At 41.5% G+C, this 13,876-nt stretch overlaps 2 protein-coding genes across 2 annotated transcripts; one reads left to right on the top strand and one right to left on the bottom strand.

The window, feature by feature from the left end:
- The first annotated feature begins 77 nt into the window (after positions 1 to 77).
- On the top strand, positions 78 to 4,723 carry krt5 (keratin 5). The gene is made up of 9 exons (XM_049754022.1): positions 78 to 686; positions 1,663 to 1,871; positions 1,951 to 2,011; positions 2,115 to 2,210; positions 2,376 to 2,540; positions 2,896 to 3,021; positions 3,113 to 3,333; positions 3,425 to 3,477; positions 3,889 to 4,723. The coding sequence occupies exons 1-9, from the start codon at positions 201 to 203 to the stop codon at positions 4,119 to 4,121; spliced, it is 1,650 nt and encodes a 549-aa protein (XP_049609979.1). The 5' UTR covers positions 78 to 200; the 3' UTR covers positions 4,122 to 4,723.
- A 327-nt stretch (positions 4,724 to 5,050) lies between these two features.
- Positions 5,051 to 13,031, bottom strand: zgc:171775 (STKc_p38 domain-containing protein). Its single transcript, XM_049754042.2, has 12 exons — positions 12,822 to 13,031; positions 11,465 to 11,594; positions 10,458 to 10,516; positions 10,142 to 10,253; positions 9,716 to 9,745; positions 9,279 to 9,326; positions 8,877 to 8,991; positions 8,722 to 8,793; positions 7,551 to 7,630; positions 7,363 to 7,441; positions 6,892 to 7,065; positions 5,051 to 6,201 (listed from the first exon to the last, which is right to left on the bottom strand). The coding sequence occupies exons 1-12, from the start codon at positions 12,953 to 12,955 to the stop codon at positions 6,140 to 6,142; spliced, it is 1,095 nt and encodes a 364-aa protein (XP_049609999.1). The 5' UTR covers positions 12,956 to 13,031; the 3' UTR covers positions 5,051 to 6,139.
- Positions 13,032 to 13,876: the final 845 nt, after the last annotated feature.

Consider the following 13,876-nt stretch of genomic DNA (forward strand, 5'->3'; position numbering starts at 1 on the left):
GATTGGAGCACGGTTGGGAGGTGTAGAGAAGGCGGAGCTCTGTCGGTACCTCCTTCATTGTTGGAGGTTCTTAAAAAGCCATCAGGCACAAGAAACAGGTACTTAGAGGGACGACTCTCCTCTTAGTGGACTCCTCTGCTCTGCCAAGCCTCTCTCTCTCTCTCAGCTCCTCCTTTTCTCTGTGACTCCTTTTCTTCAAAATGTCGACCGGGCGTAGCATTAAAACTGTAAGGACCAGCTATGGGACTAGCGGAGGAAGTAATTTTGGCACGTATGGTAGCGGTGGCGGTGGTGGATTCACCTCACGATCTGCAGTTAGTTATAGGTCAGTCCCAATAGCTTCCTCAAGTAGCACTATTCTTAGATCAAGCATGCGTGGTGGTGGTGGTGGTGGTGGTGGTAGTGGTGGCAATTTTGGTGGCAGTTTTAGTAGTTATTCCATAGCTGCTGGAGGTGGAGGTGGAGGTGGTTATGGGATCGGTGGAGGTGGTTTTGGGATGGGTAGTGGTCTTGGTTATGGCGCTGGTTTTGGTGGAAGTATTCCAGCTATTACAAACGTCCAAGTCAACCAGAGCCTGCTGAACCCCATGGAAATTAGCATTGATCCCAATATCCAGATTGTCCGAACAAACGAGAAAGACCAGATCAAGACTCTGAACAACCGCTTTGCCACCTTTATTGACAAAGTAAGTGGTTCTTTGATGTTTGAGAGTCATTCGGGGAGAAACCCACATAACTTGACATTTGTGTGTTTGTGCAAAACTGAACATTTACTTTATTCTGAAGCGCCGCCTCTTTAGATAATGACCAGAATGTGGGGATATCTAAACTATGTTAATGACTACATACTCTTATCTCAAAACTGTTTTTCTCGAAGTAGAAGCTGCCAAGAAGGCCACTTCCCATTTAATGTTTCTATGACCATAGGTGCTCCCCTGCCATCTGCCAGACAGTGAGAGGCAGAAACATTATAGTGGTCATATCCAATGTCCGATACTTTTAAAGTCAAGGGAGATCATGTTACTGGTGATTGGACTCAAGGCCCTCAGAGTGAAGCGGCACACCTGATCTGTAACTACTAGAATTCATGTAAAAGTGAAGGTTTAAGCTGATGTGGATTTAACTTGTTGGATTCACATATGTAGAAAATAATGCACTCATCAGGAATAAATTAGTTCGGTATCAATTCAGGACACGTGTGGCTGGAGCCTATCAGGGAAAATATCAGTAATCACCGCCACAATACTAGAGGTGTTTTTTTTTCAGGAATCCTCACGGATAGGCACTCGATAAAAGTGCGCGGCCCTGAGGCCCAAAAAGCATAAACGCATAAGGGAGTGGTTAAATGAGGTGTGGAGGCCAAAATGAAGGGATGGGCTTCAACCTCATCGGGGCACGTTCATTTCATGTTCATGCTCCCAGGAGCAAAATGTTCAAACATGTCTGTTCAGATCATCTCACACGCTCAATTGATCTCATTACGTGTCCACTACATTTTAACTGGGTGGTATGCGAGGGTGCACCGATGGTTATTCCAAATCCCAGTGACAACCATATAATTATATTAAAAGGCCTTGGGAATTTTCCGTCCGAAACACTATTTGCACGCCATAAAGAAATGCCACCGCCTACCCTACTAAGTGAATTCGTTTTTCCCATTAGGTGCGCTTCCTGGAGCAGCAGAACAAAATGCTGGAGACCAAATGGAATCTTCTGCAGGAGCAGACCACTACCCGCTCCAATATTGACGCTATGTTCGAGGCCTACATTGCCAACCTGCGCAGACAGCTCGATGGACTTGGCAATGAGAAAATGAAACTGGAGGCAGAGCTGAAGAACATGCAGAACATGGTGGAGGACTTCAAGAACAAGTGTGTCTAATTTGTTCGTGTCTTAACAGTATTTGATAAGCACAGCCAATTATTAAATACCTTGCTTTCATTGTTTCAGATATGAGGATGAAATCAACAAGCGTGCCGGAGTGGAGAATGAATTTGTTCTCCTTAAGAAGGTGGATGATTCTTAAAAATACATCTAAAAATGGAAACTGTACATGTTAAAAACAATTACCTTGGGTATCACTTTGTCTCCATCATTACCTCATCTTCATACAGGATGTTGATGGTGCCTACTTAAATAAGCTTGATCTGGAGGCAAGGGTCGATGCTCTTCAGGATGAGATCAACTTCCTCAGAGCTGTCTATGATGCCGTACGTAAAACAAACTCAATTTAGTTGTGCTAATGAGTCTAGGACATAAGGACTCATTTCCCTTTGGTGGGGCAACAGAGAGAGATTCTCTCACAACCTTTAAGTTAACCTTGACCAGCTGAACTTCACTAACCTCAATGCCAAATTTGTTTTGCATATTTACAGGAGCTGCGTGAACTCCAGAGCCAGATCAAGGACACTTCCGTTATCGTGCAGATGGACAACTGCCGCACTCTGGACATGGATTCCATCATCGCAGAAGTGAAGGCTCAATACGAGGACATCGCCAACCAAAGCCGTGTAAACACAGAGGAATGGTACCAGCAGAAGGTAGTTAGTGAACGCAATGTCAAATGCAGACCTCTGCCTAGGCCAAGCAATAAGACTCTTCCCTTCCAATTGATAAATGTTATACTGGACCAGATGTTACTTGGAATTCGAAGAGTAGATACCACAGGTGAAGATGTTCACAAAAAAAGAATTGTCCAACGGAAAATTAAATCCAAGGTTTGGGTCCATAATGTGCCATCGCAGTCCCGTGTTTGGCAGTAAAGAACATTATGAAAAGTGGTTAACAACTGCCAAACCAATGCAGGAAATTGAAATTCCATATTTCTTCTTTTAGCCTTCTGTCAATAAAAACACCATGTTAGTGGCTGTAAGATTTCCACTCTTGTCCTTCCAGTACAAGGAAATGGAGGCCTCTGCTGGCCAGTATGGAGATGACCTGCGCAACACCAAGAACGAGATCGCAGAACTCAATCGTATGATTAGTCGCCTCCAGAATGAGATTGACGCAGTCAAGGGACAGGTATACGTTTTCGATTCAAGTTTACTTCTGGGTGAAGTTTTATTTTTCAACCCTTTTCTTGAACGTATGGTGGCTATTTTTCTATTTGCAGCGTGCCAACCTGGAGACTCAGATCGCTGAGGCCGAGGAGCGCGGCGAGCTGGCCGTAAAGGATGCCAAGGCCCGAATCAAGGATTTGGAAGATGCTCTGCAAAGAGCCAAGCAGGACATGGCCCGCCAGGTCCGCGAGTACCAGGAACTCATGAATCTCAAACTGACGCTTGACATTGAGATCGCCACCTACAGGAAACTGCTGGAAGGCGAGGAGCAAAGGTACTTGTTTTGACTCCTTCCCTCCTTTAATATGAATGCAGTCCATTATTAGAGTGCAGCACCTGAGGTTGCTTTATTAACTTCTTTGCAGAATTGGCAATGTAGATGCAACCATCCACATACAGTCATCCAGCGGAGGCATCAGTAAGTATTGATGTTCAATTCTTTCGTTTTCAAGAATCACGCTGAAGCCAGAGTTTTGAACATGAGCCCTTATAAATAAAAGTTAACATGCTAATGGTAGTTGGTTTTGAATTATGTCAATGATGACGCACCTAGGCATCAAACGAATGTCCTCTCATATCCAGGAGTATTGGGTATTTCCTGGTGCATTTTTTTTTTGTTTGATATGTGCTTGATATGGAATATTGATACAATTGCTGAATATAAAAGGATTAGTTTTTCTTTTTAATTTTCCTTATGTTCAAGTTATTTATTTGCTGATTCAGAACATGACGTTTGAAGACAAGTTGGAAATGAAGTAATGTAGTTTTCCTTCTGTGTCATGGCACATTTACATTCTTTCTGTTTCATTTGTCCCATTGTCATCACCAGGTTCAGGAGGCGGAATGGGATATGGTGGAGGCATGGGAGGTGGCATGGGAGGTGGCATGGGAGGTGGCATGGGAGGTGGCATGGGAGGTGGCATGGGAGGTGGCATGGGAGGTGGCATGGGCATGTCCATGAGTGGAAGCACTGGTATGGGAGGCTATGGCAACATGTCCCGCATGAGCAGCGGCGGCAGCACCATGATGACATCAAGAACAAGCCTCAGCTCTCGCCGTTGAACATCCGCCTGAACCCATTGTGTCCCTTCCTGTCCGTCATCAGGCCACGACTCGGAAAAACCTTCCACATATTAACCCATCTCTTGTTCTCTTTACTTCTATAAGTCTTCGGTTTAATTAGCACATACTGTACACTCAGGGAGTCAGAGGTTCCATCAAAATCCAAGCAGAGGCAGAGCCATTATTGGAACACCAACACAAAGCAGAGCATTCATATGAGTCAGTCCTTTTTTGTGCTTGTGGCTGTTTGCTGTTAGCTGCATGCTGTCTTGTAGACAAGCACATATTTGTAGTTGCATGACAGAGAATCCCTGCAATGCAACCAATCAATGCACGCTACGATGTTAAGCACAGGAGGAGGGCCGGGTCTCTTATATTCCCAATGAAGAAATCCATTACATGGTCCTTTTAACTGCAGTCTTACATCTCTTAGCGTGTATAAAGCAGCCACACACCATACATCACTTTCACACAATTTCTAGCATCTATCTGTCTAAGAGAGAGTAAACTAGCAGTTATGGTTTGTATTGCTTTTGCTTGACTCTGACTGGGTCAACCCAGTTGTTCTCCACCAAGCCTGGAATAAAACTGAGTTCATCTAATTTACAATGCCTGCTTTGTTACATTAAGAAGGGGGATTTTCATATAATTGTGGTATTTTTGAAATGTAAAGCACTGAATAGTAAAAACTTGAATCTAAAGATGGTCATTTGAATCATCAGTGTCATTTTCACCGACAAGTCAGATCATGAAAATAACAGGGTTCCATAAAATATGATTGTGAATTCAAGTTTGGTCGAGCAATTTCACAGGCTCCATCCTCTTTGAAGTGCAAATTAGTCTTTGTCTCACGTCACTTCAAGTCATTTTAAGATGTTTTTTTTTTCATACACTGATCACGTTAATGATGTCTCCATAACAAACAGATGATAGATTATACACAACACTTTTTAATCAGATATCTCACAGTGCATACATTTTTAAAATGATCAATTGTACAACACTCCAAGTAAATCTTATTGCTGGTGAGCAATTTTTACCCCACGTACCCTGGTACTCATATGGTCCTTGCTGGCTACCTGCCTGCCTAGTTCCCATGAGCACCACATTGGTGCCCCCTGCTGTAGTCAAATCTTTTCAGATCGTGCCGTATCTGGCATCACCTGACAGAAACCTAAACAGTACAATTGCAAACATGCAAAATTTCACTAACACAAACCAAGCCTGAGGCAAAGAAAACTATTTCACACCCAGTTATGTTATTAAAGTTCAGGACTTAATCACTCCATGAGAAACGGAGTAGGGTGGGGTGGGGGGTATGTATTATTATAGTGGTTGCTATAATCGTGTATCATACTGAGAAGTAATTTCCAATACTTTGTATTTTGTCTGTTCCCATTCAAGCAAAGTTTGGAATATTTGCTCTGAGATTGATTCAGAATTTTATAAATTAACCAATTTGATTTGGCACATGATAATATACTATCTCCATTTGTCAAAAACATAATACATGCCAACACCAGTTTATATCGTTTTTTCACGCTTAAGGCTTGTTTGAATTGATCTAATGCTGCTTTCTAGTGGTCAAAAGTAATATGACTACTACCACTTCTCCCTTTGCCCAATTTGTTTTGCACTGCAAATACTAGTATTAATGCAGTGGCCTGAGAATCACAATATTTGTACTGCAGGACTAATCAAAGCGTTAGACTGAGACTCATACATACAGCACTTAAAAGATAAATAGGTAAATACATAATAATACTAGTAGAAAATACAATAAATATATCAATGACTAAATACACAATAGCAACAGCAGGATTTTTTATCTCCCGGGGATAAAGGGGGCTTCACCGATAATTAGAGGGCTGACGAAATGAATTATTCATCATCGACTGGTTAGCACATCACATGGGCATACTTGGTTCATAATCATTTACATTTAGCTATTATCTGATAGCAAAAAGGCTTAAGGGAGTATTAAAAATTAAATACAAGGTTAGCGCCGGTGCATCTCCCTATATGGCTGTCTGACTGGGATCATCTGGGTCAAAAGTCATAATCTCCATGTGGATGAGACCTGAGAGGATGAAGGGAAAAATAGCATAATTCTTCACTTCACTGGTTTCTTTTATATCAAGCAAATTGTTTTAGGTTCATTACCTGACATGTTTCGGCGGTTTCTTCCGCCTTCATCAGAGTGTCACAGATGTGATAGTGACGCGTCTATCAGCTGATGGATGAAGGCGTGGCTCACCTGTCAGATTTGACAGGTGAGTCACGCCCTCTGCTGTCCATTCACCTCTCCAGAATGCTGTTCCAGGTTGTAGAGAGCATATAGGCTCCCTCATCCCTGTTGATGGCCATTGAGATCCGCAAGCGGCGCCCGAGGACCATCAACAGGGATGAGGGAGCCTATATGCTCTCTACAACCTGGAACAGCATTCTGGAGAGGTGAATGGACAGCAGAGGGCGTGACTCACCTGTCAAATCTGACAGGTGAGCCACGCCTTCATCCATCAGCTGATAAAGACGCGTCACTATCACATCTGTGACACTCTGATGAAGGCGGAAGAAACCGCCGAAACATGTCAGGTAATGAACCTAAAACAATTTGCTTGATATAAAAGAAACCAGTGAAGTGATTTAAAAAAAGGAAAAACAAGATGAACTTAGTACAATTAGCATAATTTTTGTTCAGAGTATTACTTGGGAAAACACCAAGTCATCCCATACACTGTTAAAAGACTTTTTCAACAGAAAGACTTACTCTTCCACTCTGCAATGGTGAGCTCCAGGCTCTCAAAGGAATCATCATACGGCTGAGAGTCGGGCTCGCTCTCCGGGTCATGGTATTCCTCCAAGAAGGGGTGCGAGAGTCCCTGTGTGGCTGTCAACCTTGTGTCTGGATCCAGCAGCAACATACCCTCCAGAAGCGAGACAGCTGTATTTAAAATTTCAACATTAGTAATCTATCTACAGTTAACTCAGAGCCCTAATGTTATATTAACCCAAGGTATCATCTTGGAATAAACAAATACAAATTACATTTGTCTCACAGCGGGAGACAAAAATTGAGCTTTCCCTGTCCACGCACATTGTTGAGAAAAAAGTCACCTCATCAAAGCGTTCTACTGACCTGAAACAGTTTGCATGTGGCCAAAAAAGAGAACTACATTAAATAGCTTATTAATAACCATATTTAGTATCTGTAGTTTTGAGTCAAAAGATATCAATCCACCTTTTTCGTCCATGGACGGAAAGACCTCTTTGAAGTTTTTCTTCTTTTGCGCAGGGAGACCTTGAACATACGACTGTGCCTGGAAAATATGCGCTCCCATTTCAATTTCTCAAGTTGTTGGCATATAAAATGTCTTGGAATGTGTGCTAGATATGGACTCTGGCATGCACGGCAGATATAAAACTCACATCTTTACTCTGCATCTTCTGCACCAAAGTTGAGTCAGGTGTTCCAGTCAAGCGGAGGATCTTTTTCAGTTGATCAAGACCTGAGCAAGATGGTTAAAAAAAAATCTCATCTAGCTGTGAGAACAAATAACATACAGATGCATACCAGCAGGATTAAATTGAAATGCTTTGATGCATTGTATTAATTGCAACTGTATTGGATTTTAAATTTATGACAACTGTTTATAATCGTGTCATTTTGAAAAAAAACTCGGGGAGTTGTCACTTTTATTTTGCACTTTTGTTAATTAACTTCTAATGAATTCTAAATTAGTGAGTTGTTTGTTCTATTTTGAGCTGATATATTCAAGATTCAAGAGATTCAAGATTCAAGAGTTTTTTATTCGCCATGTTTGAGCGTGCCAAACAAGGAATTTGACTTCGGTAAATCACAGCCTCTGTTCAACATTTTGGTGACTAACAACAACACTCAGGACATGTGAAGAACGAAAGATATTCTCAAACACCCCCTGATCTTAAACTCCCAAGAGGGCAAGGAAAAACTCAAAACTCCAGCTAGGGGAAATGAGAAACCTTGAGAAGAGACCACAGATGGGAGGGTCCCTCTTCTAGGATGACCAGGCTGCAATGGATGCAGAGAGGACACATAGTACAAACAGTGTAGACAAAAAAGGTGTGGCAAGCGGGATGTTATTGCAGTGCAGTATTGCAGCATAGCTCTTTTGCCTTTTGTCAGAAATGAACAAACAGTCTTTCTTTACAATTATATTTTTTTTCTCTAATTTTATGTTGCAAATAATACTCGTACTAGTACAGTGCAAGTGATATAAGGTATATGTATCAGTATGGGCGAGTACTTAGGAATTAAGTACTGGAATCAATTTAAAAAACTAAGTGGTATCAAACAAACCTACTTTTTATATTTACTGTTATCAAAACCATTGATTATTTTCTTTAATATCACAAAAGACACTGGTTGTCTGGGGTAAAATGCCAAATGTTAATTTATGGTTTGCAATAGATATTCTCCTGTCATGCATCCAAACAAGACAATCATTGAATTTAAAGATTCACTATGAGACCTAAGAGTTTTAGTAGTATTTTCTTTAAACATTGTACAGTTAGTTTTGGGTTTGTGTCTCTTGTAATGAGTCATCCATTTTGAGGATACTGTCGTGTCCAGGAAAAAGAATCTGGCCGGTGATCATCTCGGCCAGGATGCAGGCAGCTGACCAGACATCCACTGTCACATGTAGCGAGAAATATATTGCTGTGATAAAATTGACAGTGAACAAAGTGAAAAAAATGCTTGTTTCCGAAGCCTACCTGTCTGACTGTAGTGCATCCAGTTCAATATGACCTCTGGAGCTCGGTACCAGCGGGTCACCACATAACCAGTCATCTCAGTCTCTGTGTGCCTCGCAAGGCCAAAGTCCAATATCTGATGAGGTCAAACAAATAATTTGTGCATTGAGGGCACTCTTTTTGTTCCAAACGCAAGTCTGTCTGTCCGTAGCGCCTCGATTAAATACACCATCTGCGCAAAAACATAGACCCCCTGTTGAAAAGTCTACCACTTCGCCTAATTTTCACTCAAAATCCCAAACACTGTAAACTAGACAAAAATGAACGTTCACATTTTTTTGCACCAGACGCACCGGCACCAGTCTACCGAAATAGAGTCATGTTGTTGGCTATTCGGTTTTCAATCATTATACTCAAGTGTACCTTTAGTTCACAGTTCTCGTTCACTGCCAAGTTGCCAGGTTTTAGGTCCTAAAAACAGAATCGCTTTTAATAAAAAATAAAAAATAAAGAACAGCAAAGCACACAATGTTGGTGAATTTAAGTAAAAGAAAAAAAAAAAAAAATTGCTAACAAACCACTCTCTGGTCCATAAAGTTCAAACTAATAGCCTCATCCCTGAGTAAATACACCTACCAGGAGGGTAAATGTTATAAAAAAAACTTCAAGTTTTATTACCCCTAAGAAATGTATGTGTTACTATTTTGAGCTTTAGTGTAGGGAAGCCACTGATGGCAGTTCTAGATTTGAGCAGTAGTCCAAAGGTGTTGTTACCTAAGCAACGCTGATGAGCGTTCAGATTTTTGTTTGCCATCAAACAATATTCCACACAGTGTATGAGTATTTTTGTCCATACTAACCCGGTGGATGATGCCAGCAGAATGAATGTACTGGAAATAGGGAAACACAAATCAAAGAAAATTATATAAAAAACATTTTTTTTTTAAACATTCGTTTCAACCCAAAAATGAGCTGTGTCAAATGTAACTTTGAAATGTATATTTATTTCAGAGGTAACTGTAAATCATTGATGTTTGCTTGAAAAACATGAAGCCTTCGCTATAATTATTAAGTTAAGTTCAGAATGTATATGTAAAACAAAATAACTACTACCAATAAAAAAAAATATTTTTCAGCTGTGTTGAATGACAACATAAACTTAGCACAGTTTGCGTTCCCGAGCGAACAAAAATAATAATTTGAAGTTGATACACAAATTAATAAAAATTAAGAAAATAGTAAAAACCCTAAGATGTCTGTGCGTCAACACCGAATCACGCACTTACCTTAAGTCCTCTTAGAAGCTGGTAGAACAGGTATGTGATAATGCGATCAGTCAATCTCCGCTTCTTCATGATGTGGCTCAGATCTTGCGCTACAAAGGGCATCACCATGTAACTAGAAGTTTGTAAAAAGAGACAAAGAGCTGTGATAAGAAAACTATACTTCATAATCAAGACAAACGATAGACAGCCATATTAACATGTCAACACTTGCTCCTAAATATCATGCTTGCACGGCAGCTACACACACTCTCAAAGGGTCTCGGCAAGCTGCAACAACTAACAGAAGAATGTTGAGGTTGGTTGCTCGCTCACTCACAAGGTTTGGAATTTCTCCATGGAAGAATCAGGTGTGAAGACGTCGAGGAGACATATCACCTTTGGCGGGGAAAAAGGGATATTCTGCTTAGATGTGCAATACATTGTCATACACATCTATTAAACATAGCATAAATACTGCAAAAAAACTCAATGTTCTTTTCACCTTTCAGCTCTTACTCAGATTTATCTATCCATCCATTCTCATATCTACAACATCTCAAGGTCGTGGGGAACTGATGTCGGACAAGTAGACAAATGTTCACAGCCACATTGGCTCTGTCCCGGAATGGAAACTGAACCTGCACCGTAAGTTTGTGAGACTACCACTATAACATTAGGGACTTATGCAAATTCAATTAATGTAGTATGTAAGACAACAACAAATGATTTAAGTGAAATAACATTTTAGATTAATTGCTGCGTTGCTATTTTCCTTGACCTGTTCCAAGGAAGAAATTTATGGCACAAAAGCCTTATTGTACTGCTTTCACACTGAGTTGGTATCAGTTCCAGTCTGTTTTTCATGGTACTCAGTTTTGAGTACCATGAATTGAGTTTCTTTGAGTGCACTTCTTTGGGTTTTCTCGCAATGAGGATTGAGGTCATGCTCAAAGAAAGTTTTGCTTTTGTTTGAAAACAACAACACCCAAGGACAATTATGAACCAATCTCTTCTCGTTTTTAGCCTCCTTCCTGGATTAGCAGCAAAACTGTATACATGATGAAAGCCTGCAGTCACAAGCAGAAATACCGCATGGAACATGCGGGTTCTAACAACAAACAGCACTCCCAGCTTGCCCTAGATCTTGGATGAGATTATAGGCTTTTGTTGAATGCTCAACAAAGTTAGCGTGTCCTCAAAATCAACTATGCCTGAATGAAATAGATGAGAACAATTGCAATTGGTACGGATGTGCTGGAACCTAAAGCTCATCAACCAGCCTTGAGGAATGTACTCGCACTCTGTAGAACCAATGAGTGAATTATAAAAAGAAAAAGAACATACATTTTCATGCTCAATGTGGCGAAGCAGCCTGAGTTCCCGGTAAGCTCGTTTGGTGTGGATAAGGGACTGGAAAGGGCGATACAGCTTCTTAATGGCCACCTTCTCCTTGGTCCTCTGGTCTATGGCAGAGCTACCACAAACACATTACAGAGAGGACATTAGAGACTCTCAAAACCACTAAACACCTCTTTATCCTATGAAAGTTGTCATTGGAAAGATATGTCGCATTATTCAGACATCCCATCCATTCATTTCCTAAAATGCTTATCCTCATGAGGGTTGCAGGTGAGATGGAGCCACAGATGACTTTGGGTGGCACATCCTGGACTGGACAATCACAAGGCTCATCGTGCCATACAAGCATACTTACTCACATTCACAATTATGGACAATTTCTATCTTCATTTAAGAGCAATATTCACACTTGTGAGGCTCTCATGCTAACCACAGTCACCACAGATGCATAAAAATACATTTTACAGACAAAAGAGTTATATAACAACATATATCCATGATTTCTAAGTAGAAAAATAGAAAAAAAAAAATCATAAAATGCCATTTTAGGCTGAAGTGCTTCATTTAAACAGCCACAACAAGGGCATACTAGAAGTACATGAAGAATTAAAACTGAAGGTTGAATAGTTCACAAACTTTGCTACAAATTGAGAAAGGTCAGAAGTAACCTTTACTAATGTGCAAATCTTTATTTGGTACATATGCATTGTGGCTACTTTATTTGCATGACATGGACAACGTATTAGTATGAAGCTGCGCTGCAAACTACAAGCACATTAAAAACCATCCTGAGTTACATTATAGTATTTTGTGCAGGTGTGGCTCGTGTAGTTGTTGAGTTCAGGGTCGGTCAGTCGTTTATCATTAGCTATATGGCATCCCTATGGGCTTAGCGTGCCGGTGGAAGAGATTCTTGCATATCACTGGACCTGCACTGACTTGCTGACTTGCCTGAGGCACACAATAGTGCTCCTGTTTGCAGAAGATAGATAGCTGCGGGTGCAAAAGTCTGATGAGTGGAATGCATGCTAAAAGCATATGCAGATTGTGCCTTGACCATACTCTGGGTTGAAGAGGCTTTGGCCATTTATCAACAGGGATGACATCAGTTTTATGGGCACGCAAAAGGGCTGAGATCATACTGAAACTACTTGAATGTCATAAAGTACATACCTGTGTTATGCACCATACGTGTCCTTCAAGCTCTAACTACATTAAGTCAGCAACATGGCAAACCTTGTCAAGTGTTAAATAACAGTAATCAGCTTTATATGCATAATACAAATGTAGAAACTACTGTGATATGGATGATGGGCTGTCACGCGTCCCGGGTTCAACTCACCAAACTGTGCCATAGGCACCAGAGCCAACTGCCCGCAGCGCCGTGTATCTTTCCGGGACTTCCCATGTTGTCTTCTGGATCTCCACACTCTGGAAGCCCGGCCTTACCGGAGAGTTTCTCGGTGGAGAGTCCATGACTCAAATGTCTATTCCGGGTAGTACACAGTGTCTGAATGGAAGCAGTCAGGTGAGAGCGTTGCAAACGTTGGAGGAAAGAAGCCGCGCCTCTCTGCTCATCCTAACCATACGCCCTAGTGACACATAAACTTCTCCTTATATGTCTGGACCTTTTATGTTGCGATCCTGTACAATTTCACCTATGCACCTGTGCAAGTTAATGATGAATTTTTATTGCTTGCACTCACTACAAACTCTTTGCTTGAAGAGGAAATGTCCATCGTAAATGTGAGTTTACCTGAATTTATGGACCCTTTGGGGTCACGGATCGGAATGGAGCAGGGCGACCAAATGCAGCTTGGACCAGGGTTTATTGAAGGGAAAAGGTAGTTGGAAGAGAGGATAAGGGGAACAAACAGAACCGGAAAACTGACGTAACTTAACGAACCGACCGACAGACTGGCTAACCGAAACAGAACTGACAAAGACATGAACCAAAAGAAACAAGAACGACATCAACAATCCGACAGGGGAGCGAAGGGCAGACAGGACATAAATATGAGACAGGTAACAAGAGGCAGGTGACTGATTAGTACATTGATTGTGCGTAGACACAGGAAGGGAGGGGCGAGTACGGCGCGGACAGAAACCATAACAACCAACACATAATAAAACAAACGGGGACGAGTCGTGACATTTGGTGGACACATTAACCCAAAGGCCAGTGAGTAAAAAAGGCACAGTTGTTTTTGTGTGAGCGATGAAGTTCTGGGCTAACGACATCTGTTAATAGATTGACCATCACGGACTACAAGCCCGCGCCGAGGAGCTGTGAGGGCGACGTCCGTCTGCTGAACGATCTGAACCGCTTCTTTGCTCGCTTCGACGCCCAGAACAGCACTTGCCCGCTGAAGACCACTCCCCCCCCCACACGAGCAG

Source organism: Syngnathus scovelli, chromosome 2 (assembly GCF_024217435.2).
Source record: "Syngnathus scovelli strain Florida chromosome 2, RoL_Ssco_1.2, whole genome shotgun sequence".
NCBI lineage: Eukaryota > Metazoa > Chordata > Actinopteri > Syngnathiformes > Syngnathidae > Syngnathus > Syngnathus scovelli.